At 46.1% G+C, this 18,706-nt stretch overlaps 1 protein-coding gene and 1 pseudogene across 1 annotated transcript; one reads left to right on the top strand and one right to left on the bottom strand.

The window, feature by feature from the left end:
* Positions 1-561: 561 nt before the first annotated feature.
* On the top strand, positions 562-10,620 carry LOC114803071 (disintegrin and metalloproteinase domain-containing protein 17-like; annotated as a pseudogene).
* Position 10,621: 1 nt separating this feature from the next.
* On the bottom strand, positions 10,622-17,365 carry LOC114803070 (cleavage and polyadenylation specificity factor subunit 3). Its single transcript, XM_029002361.1, has 18 exons — positions 17,211-17,365; positions 17,069-17,132; positions 16,898-16,995; positions 16,690-16,818; positions 15,908-16,085; positions 15,644-15,733; positions 15,421-15,571; positions 15,119-15,294; positions 14,875-15,033; positions 14,532-14,678; positions 13,661-13,813; positions 12,221-12,329; positions 12,009-12,107; positions 11,780-11,874; positions 11,533-11,620; positions 11,347-11,413; positions 11,016-11,112; positions 10,622-10,934 (listed from the first exon to the last, which is right to left on the bottom strand). The coding sequence occupies exons 1-18, from the start codon at positions 17,279-17,281 to the stop codon at positions 10,833-10,835; spliced, it is 2,073 nt and encodes a 690-aa protein (XP_028858194.1). The 5' UTR covers positions 17,282-17,365; the 3' UTR covers positions 10,622-10,832.
* Between the last annotated feature and the right edge of the window lie 1,341 nt (positions 17,366-18,706).

Raw genomic sequence — 18,706 nt, 5'->3', positions numbered from 1 at the left:
AGGTGACGACCTCTTGAAGCTCATCGAGAGAATGCCAAGAGTGTGCAAAGCAGCAATCAGAGCAAAGAAACTAGAATATAAAACATGTTTTTCAGTTATTTCACCTTTTTTTTTGTTAAGTACATAACTCCACATGTGTTCATTCATAGTTTTGATGCCTTCAGTGAGAATCTACCAACGTAAATGGTCATGGAAATAAAACACATTGAACACATCCAAACTTTTGGCCTGATTTCGTAAACACATGAAATGGTGTATGAAAATCGGCCAGTCTTAAGTTTTTATTTTTTTTTGGTGATTGGGACCACATGGTCAGTTCCTCCTATAAATAGGCATTTTAAACACGTGAACCACGCATTCCTTCCCCGCATTAGAATGTAGATCGTATGTCTGCATTTACGGCGCCATCTACAACGGCGGGATAAAAAAATAAAAATTAAAAACGCACCCACCAGCTCCGCTTCTTAATCGGGACGAATAGTGTGATCGTCATAAATAGACCGAGCGGACGCCGCACAGTAGTCGCGAGAGTCGGGGCCACGTCCCGCCCTCCATCCACCCACCCCGGCCGGTTTACAACACGAAGTTCCCGCAGAACCACGTCCTGCGCCGCCCCAGGAACGAGCATCGTCACGCCGTCCAGAACCCGCGCAACGTGACCAGGCCGCCCTCCCACCCCGAACTCTACTTCCGGGTGGACGGGCTGGTGCTTTTCACTTTTCCGCTGCTTTTTAAGACGGAAATATTTCGCTTTCCGGGCCTCGTCTTTTTCTTTTTTCTCGTTTCCGGCCAGATTACGCTGGGCGCTTTGCGGCGATAAGGGGAAGTTTTTTTTTTTTTTTTTGTTTTTTGAGCGGCGCATCGTTATGCCCAGATGTCGTTTCCATCCGAAGAATTAATCCGGCCGACATCGCGCTGTAATGTCTGGTCGGGGACGGGAGCTCTGCGCCTCGGCCGCCATGAAACGCGTCCTGCTTGAGCTGCTGCTGCTGCCGCTGCTTTTTATACTTTGGACGGGGGGTTTCGAGGCGGCGCGGGCTGATGGCGAGGACCCCGAACTTGGTGAGTTTTTTTTTTTTTTTTACTGAACGGGGAAACGACGCGCGAATGCGGGTAAAAAAAAAAAAAAACTCGTCTTCTTCGTTTGGACCGTCTGTGCCCCCCAGGCTCTCTGCGCTCCGTGCTGTCCGACTTCGAGGTGCTGTCCGTGTCCGGCCTCCAGCAGCACTCGGCGAGGAAGCGGACGTCCGGACGCGCAGCCACACGGAGCGGCTGCTGACCTTCAGCGCCCTGCGCAGGTGGGCCCTCACACGCGTGGCACGACGCGCACTGCATTCTGGGCCGAGACAACGAACAGGACCCCCAGCTGTCGGGGGAGACCCCAGAAATCCACTTCAAGTCCACTTTGGGGGCAGTGGTGGAGCCTGGCCCCAAGGAAGCGGCCCCGTAATCAGAAGGTTGCCGGTTCGAATCCCGACCTGCCAAGGTGCCACCGTCCCCACACGCCTGTCATGGCTGCCCACTGCTCACCCAGGGTGATGGATAAATACAGAGGACACGTTTCGTTGTGTCAGCAGTGTGCTGTGCTGAGTATCACAATGACAATCACTTCACTTTCAGTTCACTTAGGCCCCCCTCCTGTTATCTGTTTCCTGTCATTATTGCACGTTTGACATTTTCAGGCACTTCAGGCTCTACCTGACCACCAACACCGAGCTGTTCACCGAGGATTTCAGGGCTGTGGTCGTGGGTGCAAATGGAAGGGAGGAGACGTTCAACGTGCAGAGACAGAACTTCTTTGTTGGGCATGTTATTGGTAATTTCACCTTGAAATCCCACAAGGCTTGTTTTGCACTAGTGAGGACTTTTTAATTTTTTTTTTATATCTGAACTAAATTATAGAGCTAGTTACAGATTTGCATTGTGATTGGCCGAAACATTGGACGCCTGATATCAGCGTTAAACTGCATTTAAATCTCACTGACATTCAATCTCTGCTTAATCCACACTGCAGTTGAGGGTCCTGGATGTGCAGGGGCGGGGCTCCAAACCACCATAGGCCATCTTTAACTATCACCTTGTCTAATTACATTGCATTAACCAGTCTCATCATGAATTTATCAGATCTGTTGCTTTGTGACCTATGATGCCATGATGTTGCTTAGCAACAGGTGAATCATAGCTTCAAATATTTTGGAAGGCGAGTAATTATTGAACTCAACGTTTTCATATTTCACAGTGGTCACACATGACAGATGATGCAATCATAAATTTTTTTCTCAATTCAAATGAGATTATTGCCACGTTCACTGTTTAATAAGAATTATTAGTCTGTTTTATGCCTATAGATTGTTCAGGAAGGGGCTATTGAGAGTTAATAGTGGGAAGATGAAAAACCTTAAAATGTGATTGGTTGAGCCCTGTTAATGACCTGTTAAGGCAGCCATAATAGATTAGTACAGTAACTCCATGTAATGGTTTATATTTATTTTATGGACGTTAATGAAATCAGTTGCACTGCTATCAGAACCACGTCTGTGTGAGCAATAAGCACCCTAAGATCATGAGTTTGCGATTTCCATGTCACTCCACCGCACGTCATCCTTAGTTACAGTGATATAAATATGTAACTGACGTGTTGACGCAGTCATGAATCTGGTTTCATTCTCACACCCTAATCAGAATGCCTGTCATTCTCAGGGGAGGAGCATTCTCGGGTGCAGGCTCACATCAATGACGACGACTTCTCCGCCCACATTCTCACCCATGAAGCTGAGTACAATATAGAGGTATGGATGAGGCACACGTGCTGCCTACCCATGACATGGCTGGACTTTCCACCAAAAGAGTTAGGAAGTTTTGTTGTGCTGCAATCATCATTTGAAAGAAGTCCTGTAATATTGCTAATATATGGTTTTATGGCCATTGTTTTTGAACAGCCGTGTCAATTATAAATTGTGATGAACATCACTTTGCTGTCATTAATATTAGTGCAGCAAAACGGTATGCGTGCTTGTGTGGTGAGTGAATTCATTAGGCTTATATTGTTAATAAGCTGATGAGCTGACGCACACTGACATATGTGTCACGCTGCATTATTAATGAATGTCAGGGGGCTTTTAGGCCGATTAGCACCGACCACTGGCGCCACTCCCTTTAATTCAAACACACACACACACACACACACACACATCTTTTTTATGTTTTTCATTAAGCTTTTCTGCCATCTCCCTGTCCAGCCCCTGTGGCGGTTCACCGAAGGGGACCCCGACGGCCGACTCCTGATCTACCGCTCCACCGACATCCGCAACGCCAGTCGGCTGGCCTCGCCCAAAGTGTGCGGCTACATCAGCGCCAGCTCTGTCAGCCTCCTGCCCGAGGCAATACGAACCTCCCACACCGAGGACCAGGGAATGGAGGAAGGTGAGGCAGAATCAGAAGTCCTGTCCTTTTTGCCGCTTACCACGGCAAGCAGTTACGCTTACAATTATGCAGATGAACTGTTTTGTGCATTTACATTGTACAGCATTCAGGGACAAATTATTCCCGACACACCCATGTAGGAAACAGAGATGTTGTAACCTTCCTCTTTGCAAAAGCCCGTGTTCTACTTTTGTCCCTCTGGTGAATTTCCTTAGTTCCTCTTTTAAAAAAAAACCTGCGTTCCATACTGTCAGATGGACCAGAAGGGTTAAAGGTTAAGCTGTTTTACTGTTGCTAGGTTGGGTTGTACCGTCCAGTGTTGGTAGAGAATTGCAGCTGGAGGACTTTCTTTTTTGGCATCTGCATTTAGCTCACTGGGCACGATGTGTCTGTTAAATTAATCATCTCCTCCTCATCACCGTTATCTATTATTCAGACCCAGTTAATGAGGCGTCTGCTTGTACGTGTGTAATACATTGTGTGAGTTGTGTAAGCTAAAGTGTGTGTGTGTGTGTGTGAGTGGTAATTGATGAGATCGGCGGTAAAGATGATGGCGCGATCACCAAAAGCCACGTCATAGATGCAGGAAGGTGACAAACAAGCGTCTGCTGAGCGTAACGCGGCTTTGCTCGTTGACCGGATAACGGTGCAGCTCGAATGTGACATGCAGCAGGTCAGCCTGAGGGAGACGCGGCAGGTCCACGACCACAGTGGTCAACACCTGTCCTCTGCTGCTGGTGGCAGATTATCGCTTTCTTCAGGGAATATGGGCCGACAGGAGGAGAGCATCACTCTCAACTACACTGGTGAGGACGGTTCTTTTCTTACATTTACGGCATTATCAGACGCCCTTATCCAGAGCGACTTACAATCAGTAGTTACAGGGACAGTGACCCCTGGAAGCAACTTAGGTTAGTGTCTTGCTCAGGGACACAATGGTAGTAAGTGGGATTTGAACCTGGGTCTTCTGGTTTGTGAGCGAGTGTGTTTTACCCACTAGGCTACTTTCTCTGTTGAAGGCTTTAGTTCCTGTCTCATGAAATGGTGTTGTTCACCCCAGATCGAGCTGATCGATCGCGTGGACGACATCTACAGAAACACGTCTTGGGACAACGAGTTTAAAGGCTACGGGGTGCAGATTCAGCAGGTGAGCGTACCTGAAGCGACAGCGTCTGTCCATGTTGCTGGCAGCTAAAACCCAGCTTTCCTTATCTCACCCGTCTCCCTCAGATCATCATCAACAAAGAGCCGACTCTGGTGCCGGCAGGGAAGGCTCACTACAATATGCTCGGGAGCCCTGACAAGAGCAAAGATGTGTGGGACGTGAAAAGGCTGCTGGAGGTGAGTGGGGGGAGAAAGGCTGGGACCCTCCTTCGACCACAGGGCGTAATGGTCACCATAGTGAAGGATAAGGTGTTTACTGACCAGTATTGTCCTTGGCACAAAAACAATATTGTGAGAAACCTTGCTTTTTTATGGGCAGATTGTGCCATTAACATCGTACAGTTAAGAGTTTGCCACGCCCCTCTCACTCTGACCACAGCAATTCAGCATAGACGTTGCAGACAACGCGTCCCGGGTGTGTCTGGCCCACCTTTTCACCTACCAGGACTTTGATGAGGGAACCCTGGGGCTGGCCTTCGTGGCCCCCTCTCGTCCAGGCTTCCCCGGCGGCTTGTGTTCCGAGGGTGAGCATCCTGCCGTTTCCTACACACTCAATCCGCCTCCTGCTGAGAACGACATCATAGAGGAGGGAATCTCAAAGGATTTGTCCGCCTAAAACCCATCTGTAGCATATTAGTGTATTGTAATTAAAGCATCGTATCGTCATATATCACCGACTTGACACAGAGTTGACTGTCTAATTGTATGGATTTAGGGTCTCTTTTGGAGACCTTGAAATTGCGTCCACTCCTCGCTAGTGGATTAGTTTCCCTGACCACTTGCACTAGTCGGAAGTACCGCTAGCAAGTACCTGTAATTACTGATAGTAAGTTACGCTGGATAATGGGCGCCTGATAAATGCCATTAATTAAATATAACACTTATTGCTGCCAATGGCCGCAGGCAGCATAGCTGAATCCGCTGACATAAAAATATATTCTTGATACTAATAATACAATCAATTCATCCAGCGAGTAATGTTCATTCATAGGCAACAGTTGCCTAGGCAACCTACCAGCGGAAGCAATATAGTTACTTTACTTATTTTTGTTTAGTTCTAGTGAGAATTTAAAATGCTGCAATTTTTCTGTTGCATATGTTAGGAGTCAGTCCAGCAAATGATGGCAAAGTGGTGTACCTAAATACAGGGCTGACCAGCACCAAGAATTATGGGAAACTATCCTGACTAAGGCGAGTTTGAGGGGCACGTTCTCTGTAATGAGTCCAATTCAGATCCGCTTCATCCAAGGCCTCACTTCTGCATGTGCGCTGCCCGCAGGAAGCTGACCTGGTGACCACCCATGAGCTGGGTCACAACTTCGGCGGCCGTGCACGACCCGACGACGTCCCCGGCTGCGCCCCGAGTGACGACAGGGAGTGAAATACGTCATGTATCCAATCGCTGTTAGCGGAGACCACAACCAACAACAAGGTCTGTATCTCATCTAATCTCGACTGGACTTGGTACTACAGAATTTATTGCCATTGTGCCTGTTGTTGTTGAGCAACAAAGGTCCCACTAGTCCCAATTTTTTTGAAGCTTTTGCACAGTTCTTATAACTATTGGCAAAAGAATGAACTTTTTGGCGCATTTGCACTGCTGGAATTGGGAGAGATTTCAGTGTCTAAACCGCAACACTAGGAAACACAGTTAGTTCAAATGTGCTTCCCCAGTTGGTTCCTGTTCATCCTGCTCCGTGTTCCTGCTCCGTGTCCCGCTCTCCACAGTTCTTCTCCAACTGCAGCAAGACTGCGATCGCCAGGCGCCTGAAGTCCAAGGCGCCGTCCTGCTTCCGCGTGCGGAACAGCAACGTTTGCGGGAACTCTCGCGTGGAGAAGGGCGAGGAGTGCGACCCGGGGCTGCTTCACCTCAACGATGACCCCTGCTGCACTGCGGAGTGCAAGCTCCGTCTCAACAAACAGTGCAGGTACAGCGCCGCCGTGTGGCACAAGATGGCAGCACAACACCAGGAAGGCGATGTGTGATTAATGTTCAGTGTTGTCTGGTGTCCTCGGCCCTCAGTGACAGGAACAGCGCCTGCTGTAAAGGCTGCATGTTTGAAAAGGAGGGGAAGGTGTGTCAGGAGCCAATCAGTGCTACCTGCAAAGGGAAGTCATACTGCACTGGTACGCTGAATAAGCATCTTTCTCATTAACCGGCTTTGTGTTCCTCACAGTGAGGTTCCAGTGTGAAGACTGAATTTTATATGATTCTTCCCATTTTACCCTTAAAGGTATGAGCAGCGAGTGTCCGCCTCCCCAAAATGCACCAGACAATGACACATGCGTGGACAATGGCAAATGCAAGAATGGAGAGTGTGTCCCATTCTGCGAGGCTGTCAGAAACCTCATATCGTGCGCCTGCAGCGGTGAGTATCCAGAAGGGCGAACAGGTTGCTAGTGTCACATCTACCCACCCATCCATCCTGATTTGCTACCTTTTTAATTTACATGAAATTATCAGAATCAATTTTATTAGATGTTATTGCCTGGCTTGACAGTGGGTAGAGGTGAGACAGTGAAGATAATACACATGCAATGGTATTAACATAAGGATTTTACCTACTGTTGGCAAAAAAGTTGTTTTTTTTTGCGGAAAGATGTAAGTAGACCAAGGACGTGTGAATGGATTTCCGAACTATCTGCAACTCTTAAAAAGATTATGTATACAGTCGGGGGTAAGCAGCTAGTGTTTCAGCAAATCTGGGACCTCTGGATAGGATTACTAAACCGCCCTCTACAGCCCATCAGTATGAGATGCATGTCAACAGGCATAAAAACCACTCACAGTCTGACATTAAAAGTGTTCTACTCTCTTTCCTTGACATTTACTACAGGTGTGGGCAGCGGTATGGGTAATGGTTTGAGTTGAGCAATAATTTACTTGTGTTAGAGCACTGTACAAAGTGCAAACATAAATTCCTTAGAGTAAAAATAAGATTTCTGTTAATTTTATAGTATACATTGTAAAATTGTATAGATTTACAGCAGTTACTCCGTAGCCTAATTTTCTCTCTCTTCTGCAGAACCAAACAACTCCTGTAAGGTGTGCTGCCGAAATAAGAAAGGCGCCTGCAGGCCTTACAAGAATGAAACAGACTCCCCGTTGTTTCTGAGGAAGGGCAAGCCCTGCTTTGTAGGCTATTGTGATGGAAGTGTGAGTACATGTTTGCAGACATGCTACACTTCATATTGTATCTGTTGCTGAGGCATATTTTGGCATACTATGCAAATATACTGCATATATATATATAGACTATTTTATTATCTGTACATACATATTATAATAATTAAGTTATAATAGTCATAATAGCTATGTAAAGGCACTATACCCAGCAAGAAACATCACTGACATGAATGTGGCATCTAGGCTGAGCATTTGTCTCATTGTTGACCGATTGGTAGTTTTGAATTGAATATTTTTGGGAAAATCTGCTAGTTAAGAACAAGATTTCAAGGGACATTTAATATTCCTAATCACACCTTTCAGGGTAAATGCATGAAGCAGGTGCAGGACGTGATTGAGAGACTTTGGGATTTCATTGATAAGCTCGACAGCAGCACTTTCAGTGAGTTTTCATGTTCTAAAATATCACAAATGTGTTTCTATTTCTTGATTTTGGTATTTGGAGAAGCAGCTCTTTTTGTCTTATGGTCTTTAGAGAAGTTCCTGGCGGACAACATTGTGGGCTCTGTGCTGGTCTTCTCCCTTCTCTTCTGGATTCCTCTCAGCATTCTGGTGCACTGTGTGGTAGGTTTACATATTCAGATCTATTCGACTGAAATCTGCTTTTCAGATGCCTGATTACAATTTTTTATTTTTTTTTTTAGGATCGGAAACTTGATCAGCAGTATGAGATGAAAACCAAATCTCTCTTTTATCATAGTGTAAGTATTTCCCACAGTCTAGTTCGTTACCTTACTTTTTCCACTCTTGATTTTTATTGCAAATAGAATTTGGTGTTTTGTAGGATTAGAAGAATAAAAATGAACAATTTAGAAACGTATTTTGTGGTAAGGAGCCAGTAAAGGGGATGTGTGTTGCAGCATTCTGGATCATCTGTAGATGTAAAACAGAAGGCTCATGCCCACAGTGAGGGATTTCTGTGTTTTAACTTTGGTGGAAGTCTGTGTGTGTCACACATTTCTTTCCCTGGGCAGAATGAGCTCTTCAGCAGTCTGGATTCAGCATCTGTGCGAATCTTCAAGCCGCCGTCCTCCTCCAACTCCAACACTCCACGCTTCCCAGCATCGGTACCCCTTCAGGCCAGCAGTCCACCGATCCTGGCCACCTTCCCGGGCCCTCCCATCCCCACCATGGAGCCTTCAAGGATGGCCACCATACAGGAGGACACCAGCTGTGACTCCCCGGTGGATGAACAGATTCTGGAGGAGGACTTCTCCCCGTCAGGGTCTGCGGCGCGTTCATTTGAGGACCTGACGGACGGTCGTCATGCCAGAATGTCTCGCGGTGACGAGGCCCAGAGCTTCAGGCTGCAGAGGCAAATTAACAGCAAAGAGACGCAGTGCTGACCGGGACGTCTGGGCGCTGAGCAGTGAGCATTTAGGTACAGAGTAACAAGCAGGACTTGTTCAGGATGTAACTCATCAGTACCTGGCCCTCGCCATTGGTTCATAGACTTTTAAAGGCTGATCTTCCAAAATTGGGGTATTGGTGACACACTAGTGCCTTTTTTTTTTTACTCTGCAGTACGGTACGGTATGTTATCAAAGGTATGGAATATTTTACTGCACCACAGTACTCATGGCTTTAATAGGAACCAAAGCCTCTGAACATTTCAGATTGGAACACGAGGAGGGAGAGGGTTATTTGGGTCAAACAAAAGAGCCACAGCACTTTACTTCCAAACCCAGTATCACGCCTTCCGATGTCACATCGGACAACGAAAATGAGAAAAGTTCTACCTCTGTAGACCCACGTTTACCTTTGTATTTCCTGCTGTTTTACAGGTTCTTACTTTAGATTGCTGGCATAAATACAACCAAGCGCAGGGGCAGTGGCGCAGTGCTTGTCCTGCAGCTCATGTTTTTAGTTTCTTATCATGTGAATGTACTGAGGTCACGTGACCTTTTGCGAATGTGTCCCATGCGCCGAGGCTTATTCATGCCAGTAAAAAAAAAACAGCATGAAATACAGATTTTTGTGATAGTTTCACCTCACAAGTAAATATGGTATTCTGGAACAAGATTTCTGCAGCAAATAGGCAAGCTGGGTTGCTCACTCTGTACCTCCCTGATGAGCACATTTCTGTACAGGACATCAGATTTGCTATGAACTACTGAGAAAGTGACCTTATTGTGCCTCTGATGCCTTGAGTCTCTGGTATGTAAACTATCATCTAAGATTTACCGTGCTGACATCGAGACCTAAGTGCCTTTTTTTTTATTTTCAACAGTGTCATAGAGGATGTTTTGTATGTAATGATTCCTCTGCTTTACAAGATTTGCCATTATTCTGAAGGCTTTTCGGTAGAACAAAGTTTAGTTATGACATTCCTCTCTGTGTGTGTGTGTGCGCGCATGTACACACTCATTGTTCATCGTCACCCTGCTGCTTTACAGGTATTATATGTTTGAGAATCTGTGCGTTTACGGACGCGATTTAGGGTTCTTAATGCATTTTTCTTGAAGACATGCACATGGGACACCGGTTATTGTTCCCCCCTGTAGGTAACAGTGTGAGTACAAATGTTGTATTGGATTTTTTCACAAAGTCTAAGTGCGCACACTTCAGTATGCATTACATATTTATAGTTTACAAAAATAACTGTTAGGCAAGAATCATCTCAGCGTTGGACCACGGTGTAGGAAACTGTGCCCTTATGTCTCCCAATCAGTGTTCATGTAATAGATGAATTAAAAATAGTTAATGTCTTAGGATGTGTTGGATTATTAATAATATAACATCCTTATTAGTATTTTTTTTTAATTTCATCAATAGTCAATGCACAGAACCTTCAAATAATAAGTCATGTTTGTAATAAAGGCGACACAAGGTCACCATTACATCCAGTCATAGTAAAACAAAATGTTTTGTTTATTTTAGTAAACATCCAAAATACACTTTCATACAGACATTTTGGTGTGTAAAACTCAACTCATAAGCAGGACATCCCGTGTCTGGATGGGTCATATGCTGTTTTGATAAGTAAAGATGAAATCAGCCAACAGAACATTGTGAAGCTGCAGTCCGACTGATCTTGGTGGGGGGGGTTCCGCGTGGGTCACATCACGGGGTTCATGGCGTCGTACAGCCTCTGCACCGCCAGCTCCACCATCTCCTTAATGGACTCGTCTTCCGTGTTGCCCTCCTCGTAGTCCACCACCTGTGTGTCACAAGATTCTTTACCTCCTGGCCTATCGGTCAGTCGACTTCTGAGTGACGTTATCCAGCAACATTAGCTCACCCGCGTCTTCAGGTTGATGGAGGCCGTCTTGCCGTCCACAGTCACCGACAAACGATTTGAATCTTTAAGCTCGACGCACTCCTCCCCAAACATGTCTCTGTGAGGAAACAACGTCACACCAGTGTTAATGCCAGAGTTTACCCCAGCGTGCACAACATCGGGCTAATATCAGGCATATATGATCTGTGTTTAAAATTTTCATCTGCAAATGTGTCTACTGGAACGTTCATTTATGGTTTAACACATCTGAAAAATCTGATAACTGAGATGAAGTGCATCCCTGGAGAATGCAAACGATCCAGTCCTCTATTTCCAGTCCAAACCCACTTACTGGAACATGATCTCTACTCTCTTAGGGAAGGTCTCCAGGTCCTCACTCTCCTCTTTGATCGCCATGACTGCAGATGGTTCCGTCATATTGAGGACAAAAATACATGCAGCTCAGTAACACGCTACCGAAGGGACACGTGCTGCTCGTGCAAATGTTATTTAAAGCATTCATTAAATTAAAAAAGACCTTTCTGTGCTTTGGGGTTGGACTGAACCTCCAGGATTACAGTCGTGACTGCATCTGCATACATGTCGTTCAGAGGGTTGGCAATCCACTGCAGGGAAAACACACACACACACACACACACACACACACACACACACACACACACACACACACACACACACACACACACACACCAAAAAAAGGTGTTTGTGTCTCAAGCCCTCGGACACTGTGTATGTGGCTCTTTGCGGCTCTGAAACTCACTCACCTCCAGCATAACCATGCCAACTTCGTGCACCAGTGTGATGTTCTTGAAGATTCTCAGCGAAGTCTTCTCAGCGCCATCGATCTCCTCGACATCACCTAACACGAAAGGCACCAGCACGCGGCTTAACATGACTCCAGAGCACATGGCACGGAAGGGATTTCTGGGTGCATTTCAATATCTGCACATCACAAGGTCACAAGGTGACAACCAGTGTTGCAGTGGAACCCACCTGCCAGGTGGCGCAGCTGGTTGACCAGGAGGGTGAAAGGGCCGGTGAAGGGTATGGCCTGGGTCTGCTTCACTGTGCTCATCGCCAAATCTGTGTAATCTGGGTGGCACAAGAGAAAGCGAAGGATTCACACAACTCACACACACATACACACACTCATTGCAGACAGAACGGCACAGGATGAGACTGAACAAGACTGAATTTAAACTCACTGGACAGGTCCAGCGGAGACAGGATGTGGTAGCTGAAGTTGCGTTTCACCAGAATGCCTGAAACCCTCTGGCCCTGAGCACACTTCTTATCAGCCAGACAGCCCATCACCTGCAGGGAGGGGTCACCAGTTACTATTTATATAGCATGGTAGTAGCCTAGTGGGTAACATACTCGCCTATGAACCAGAAGACTCGGGTTCAAACCCCACTTCCTACCATTGTGTCCCTGAGCAAGACACTTAACCCTAAGTTGCTCCAGGGGGACTGTCCCTGTAACTACTGGTTGTAAGTCGCTCTGGATAAGGGCGTCTGGTAAATGCTGTAAATGTAAATGTATATAACTGTGCGGAGCAACAAACGATTGAAAATGCCTATGGACAAGAGTTAACAGTTTGCAATGCAGTGAACATGTTACCCCAACAGGGCAGGTGCTTAGATTCTGCCACACGTACAGTATTATTGAAGGAAGAGCAGGGACAGAATAAAAAAAATACAAAATAAAACAAATGCTTTAAAAGAGGAACAGATGCTAATGTATATATTGGGAAGCCTTCCTATATTGTGACCTTTTAAATAGTTATATATTAAAAGTTAAACAGGGAGTTCCAGACATTTATATATTTAAAGCATTTACCAGACGCCCTTATCCAGAGCGACTTACAATCAGTACTTACAGGGACAGTCCCCCCCACTGGAGACACTCTGGGTTAAGTGTCTTGCTCAGGGACACAATGGTAGTAAGTGGGGTTTGAACCTGGGTCTTCTGGTTCATAGGCGAGTGTGTTACCCACTAAGCTACTATGACACACCACTAGTTACAAGACAGGTGCACAGTGACCTCAAAAGTCCAGCACCTAAGATAAGATAATGGGGAAGGTGTAGGGTGCTGTTGACAGCCTTGTCAAAACCATAGCTTGGTAGATAATGCACAATTGTTGGACATCTCGAGGTAGCTTATGACCATTTCTAATAAAATAAATAAATAAAGGTTTGGTACCTTGAGATTATTTATGGGTATTTGTAACTAGAGAATATTTTATGACAACAACCTGGTGATTTGACACACATGTACAGTGCAAAAAGTATTTTCCCCCAGAATTCTACACACAACACCCCATAATGATAATGTGGAAAAAAAGTTTTGGCAAACATCTTATTTTGCGTCAGATTTCTGATTTGTACGCACGAGTAATAAGGTCTGTGTTTGGTCTTTGGTCACACCTTGAAGGATGTACCTGTGCTAATTAAAATGGTATTTAAGGTTGGGTCAAGTGGGATGTGGTGCACTCACAGGAGCCTGACAGCTCAATCCCCTATTAAAGAAACAAACTACACTTTTTTTTTTGACAGACCCCACATAATGTCTAGGGAGCCGTGCATGTGCCTGACTCCTTACCTCGGAAGCCTGTGGCCTGTGTGCCTGGTCAGGCTGCTTCTCACCTTGGCGAGTTTCTCTCCTCTGAAGTTGAGCGTCACCGCCTCCGTGTTGCGAGGGTTGTGGACCTCGATGTGAACCTCGTCGTTGTCCTCGTACTCCCTGATCAGAGCCGCTTTCAGGCGGGCCATTTCATTCTGCTCCCCGTGCACCAGGATCTACACACAGTCGGCAGCGGTTTCAAAACGTATAAAACTTCTCTCATTGGTCACCCATGCCTATAGTGTAGAATGCAGACAAGCCGCACTACAAAAAAATGTTACGTCCCAGTGTGGTTGGGACATTAGACGTGTCTGTCTCTTTAAGGCTGCCGTGGTTGGAGTAGATCCATGCCTACTGGCTCCGCCCACTACTCACTGATTGGCGGCCACAACACGTAAAAAGGAGATCTGCTAGAGATCTCGTCCTGTGGTTTTGGTTGCAGAGGCTGCTTAGGTTGCTCTGTTAGTTTGATGTTAGTTGTCCCCTAACACCTCCCTCCCTTCGTTGGGTGTCCGTACTGTGTGTGTTTATTTCCGATCAATGTCTCTTTGTATACTTGTACATAGTTTCACTGTAAATAAACGCACTTTTGTACAGTTTTGTACCCCTTTCCCAAACCCATCCTGGTCACGTTCCTCTCCACCCCTAGACGAGGACGTGACAAAAAGGTTCACAATTTAATTAACATAGAATCATAAATATTATTTATGAGCCCATGTAATACTTTAAATTGACTGGCGACATTTTTTCAGTCGCACAGTAATAACACGTTACATTCTTACTGCAATCACCTGAAAAGCTCAAATCAGAGAAAAATGGGAAAACAAAAAGAGGCATATTTGTAACATGCTAATAAACAGGAATTCTGAAATAAGTGACGAGCTGATACCGTACCACGTGTGGAGGTTTGAGGGCGCGGATGAACTCGCTGGTCTGCTGGTAGTCAGTGTGGGCGGAGAAGGAGATGTAGTCCACAGACATCTTCAGCTGGAGCTTCTGCCCCGACATGGTGGTGATCTCCTCGGGCTCCGACATGATGTGCTGCAAGGGGTCAGGGGTCACGGCAAAATGGCGTCATCAGGGCTGTTTGCGGGAATTATATAACTGGTAACAGCCCTACACTCCCATGAAGTCCAGCTAAACACCAGCTTCACCAAACCTGATACTACAACAGTCCAGCAGCATCATCATCATCATCATCATCACCATCAGCTGGTATAAAACTGAGCAAACACACCTTGGCCAGAGTTCCTTCAACACAGTAACCGGCTATGATGACACCGTTCCTCTTGTCAGTGCACCAGCTCTCAAACAGCTCTCTAGACAGGCCGCTCTGCATCATACCTGGCGAGGCCATCACCACGCTGGGACCGATGTCATCAAAGTGGTCCATGCTCTGAGACACGAAAAAGAAAAGTTTGGGTGAAGTGGCTCAGAGTTGAGAGTGATTTTAATGAAATCGGATTTGCGGCCCTACGCACCTTCAGGTTGCTGATGTGTTTGAACACAAAAGGGTTGTTGATGTTGATGGCTTTCCGAATCTTGTCATTCATGGCGTTGACGTACGTCTGGTACACGGCCATGCACTTCTTGGCCAGCGAGGAGGCGTAGTAAATTGGAATGTCATGAAGCTCTGGGTGGTTCTGCCAGTACTCATCTATAACAGCCAACACGAGAAAACAGTCAACTTTGTGACTCTTTCTTAATCTTCTTCTATTTATTTTCACCTAAACGCCCACGCTAATAATATATATATATATATTAAAAAAAAAAAAACTCTCACCCAGGATTAGAAGCAGCTCCTGGGCTCGGCCCAAGGCGAAGACGGGGATGAGGCAGCGGCCCTCGCGGTTGACTATGTCGTGGACCGTGTTGCAGAACCGCGCCTCCCTCTCCTCCCGCTTTTCGTGAATGTGTGTCCCATAGGTGGACTCCTACGGAAGCCGGTGAGTGTTAAGCACGGCCGGCGGTGTGACCGCGCCGAGGTCTGGTGTCTCGTTACTCACTGTAATGAGGATGTCAGGTTTGACGCTGGGAATCTCTGCCGCCATCAAATGCCGATCTTCCTGACGAGAGAAGTCTCCTGTGTATAAAAGCTGTGCAAAGGTAGCAGTTAAGGATATTGGCATATTACACCAGTATGGTGAAGTGGATCAGAAGCACATTTTGCTTTTCCAATAAAAATATTTTCTGTTCACATGTTTCATAAAAAGCATGACTGAGTTGGTTTTTTTAAAGGCAGTGCTGAGAAACGGGCTAAAAACACACACCTTAACCCCAGCAATCTCGATCATGAACATCGCTGCTCCCAGAACGTGTCCAGCATGATAGCACCAGAACTTAATGCCGGCCACCTCTTTCACCTCGTGAAAGTTGATGGTCTCGATCTTGTCCATGCTCTCCTCCAGGTCAGTTTCTGTGTACAGCATGTCATCTGCGGAGATGTTGCTTCAGACAGACAGGAGAGGCGAGATGTTACAGAATTTGAAGCTACACTAACAGTCAAAGATTTTGTGCTTACAGCATTTATCAGACGTCCTTATCTAGAGCGACTTACAATCAGCAGTTACAGGGGACAGTCCCCCCCTGGAGACACTCAGGGTTAAGTGTCTTGCTCAGGGACACAATAGTAAAATGTGGGGTTTGAGCCTGGGTCTTCTGGTTCATAGGCGAGTGTAGGGCTTTGTATTTAAAGGATCTCACAATATGATATGCATCATGATACGTGGGTAACGATACGATATTGTGATATTGTACATATTCTACAGTTCACTGAAGATGCTGTGTACGATCTGGGTGGATCGCATTACATTAATAATTCAGTCAAAACATCATCAAAACGTACGTGAAAAAACTGCTACCCCGTCTAAAGTACAGGAAAGTTATTGTTATAGCATAAATCCTTATACAGATGTCCATTCAGGGGTGTTGGTAGGAACTTTTGGAACCTTTTTTAGCAAAAACCGACAGACGTGACTGAAAATTTCTGCTACGGTAGAGAATTCTGGCGAGGCGGCAAAAAATGGCACAGCAGGGACGTGCAGGAACCGACCTGACTTTGACGTAATCGGACAGCAGCCATCGGTAAATGGCCTTGGTCGCGTGGGTCATGAACGTTCTCCCCTTAAAGCTCGTCTTCTGCAGGAACCACGGCAGCGCGCCGCAGTGGTCCAGGTGGAAGCTGCGGAGCGGGCAGACGGCCGTGAGACACAACACCCTCTACCCGGAACCGAACGCGACCGACGGGAGCCGCGACTCACTGGCTGATGAGGAGCAGGTCGATCTCGGCCGGGTCGATCAGGTCGATGTACGGCAGCGCGTCCATTCCCTCCAGCCCGGGGTGGATGCCGCAGTCCAGCTGCAAAAGCCAGCGGAGTTGGTCACGAAGCCGGTCGTTTCGCCCGGAGCGCGGCGGCGCGGCGCGACCTTACCATGATCTTCCGGCCCTTGAACTCCAGGATGATGCAGGAGCGTCCGACCTCCTGTCCGGCTCCGCTGTCGGCGAGCAGCACGATTCGGGTTATAACACATGAACTTCCACAGCGAGCGAGACAAATGAAACGTTCAACTCACAGGGGCCGTATAAGCAGCTGGTCGCTCTCTTCCGCGGGCACCGGCGCGTCGGCTTTACGTTTCGCCGCCATTTGATCGTATTTTGGTCGGCGATCTTTACACAGAAACGCGGCACATGACAACAAAAACCGCTACGCTTCGAATCCCACTTCCGGGTCCGCGTGTGAAAGCGCTCCGTAGCGGAAACGCTGCCGTTTACGTTGGTTCCTGCGACCGGCGAGGAGACGCCCGAACACGCACGAAGCCTCGTTTTATTAAACGACCTCGAATCAATTAATTTTCGCCATCGATTCATTTGCCGCTGACTGCAATGCGATAATGAATACATTTTATATATTTGGGGACAGTCACGAACTCTTCAAACTGCTGCCATCAGGCGGACGGTAGAGCTTCAGTTTCTTCCATCAGACCGTCAGACGTTTGAACTGAACAGTGTATGTATATATATGTTTATAGATGTATTGTTGGTTGTTTCTAATATGCATTATTCACATAAATGTTTATTGTCTTTTGTCACACCACTGCTGCATGAGAAAGTGAAGTGATTGTCATTGTGATACACAGCACACAAAATCCTCTGCTTTTAACCATCACCTTTGGTGAGCAGTGGCCCATGACAGACGCCCGAGGAGCAGTGTGTGGGGAAGGTGCCTTGCTCGGTGGCACCTCAGTTTCGAACCGGCAACCTTTGGATTACGAGGCCGCTTCCTTAACCGCACACAGGTACTAATACCTGTGTATTGGTGTCATGTGATCAAGTGCAAGTTCAAGTGAGCTTTATTGTCATTTCAGCTACTTACATGTTAGACAGTACAAAGTCAAAGAATAGCATGTTTCTCCAAAACCAGGCATGACATGTAACATATAAAATATGGTTGCAGGCTGACATAAAGTGCACGTGCACGACATCGACAAACCAGGCTACATGAAGTGCAAAAACATGGAAGAAGATAAGAATTTTTATTGTGAAGGCAGAAAGTGGACAGCACAAGATTAGAGCTGCAAGAAATAACTGCATAGACAATAAGCCAACTGTACAAAATAAAAAGTTCTAAATATACGAATAAATAGTCTGGGAAAAAAACAGTGGATGTGAGTTTTAAAAATATCAGTGTATACATAAAAATATATATTTGCGAATGTCTGTATACTGTATAAGTAAGTGTAAATCTGTACAGAGTAGATATGCATACACATATTGCACAACAATAAGAAAAACGGAAATGGACACAGGCAGTGCAAGAATAACAAGAGTAACGTCATCATGTGGAAAACAGAGAAGACAGACAGCACAAAAAAACCCCCAAAAACTGTGGAATCAGTGAAACGAGTAAAAATAATGTGCTGATATTATTCAGAAATGCTCTGAACATAATGAGGTAGAGTGTGTTCAGAGTGGAAATATGTGATGTGACAATAAAAGCGATTTGATTGGACAACCTGCAATGCCTGACCTGCAATGAAGTAGAATGAACAGAAATTGAGGTTCAGTACAA

The sequence above is a fragment of the Denticeps clupeoides genome, chromosome 14 (genome assembly GCF_900700375.1).
Source record: "Denticeps clupeoides chromosome 14, fDenClu1.1, whole genome shotgun sequence".
NCBI classification, from domain to species: Eukaryota; Metazoa; Chordata; class Actinopteri; order Clupeiformes; family Denticipitidae; genus Denticeps; species Denticeps clupeoides.
This window is presented reverse-complemented; position numbering and strand designations above follow the sequence as displayed.

What these genes read in the sequence shown, in the direction of transcription:
- LOC114803070 (XM_029002361.1), bottom strand. Translation starts at nt 17,281, where the DNA reads ATGGCGGCGAAACGTAAAGCCGACGCGCCGGTGCCCGCGGAAGAGAGC. An exon ending in GGAGCTGCTTCTAATCCTGG is followed by an intron (nt 15,295 to 15,420) that starts GTGAGAGTTTTT and finishes TGGCTGTTATAG; the next exon opens with ATGAGTACTGGCAGAACCAC. An exon ending in GTCTCCGCTGGACCTGTCCA is followed by an intron (nt 12,108 to 12,220) that starts GTGAGTTTAAAT and finishes TGTGCCACCCAG; the next exon opens with ATTACACAGATTTGGCGATG.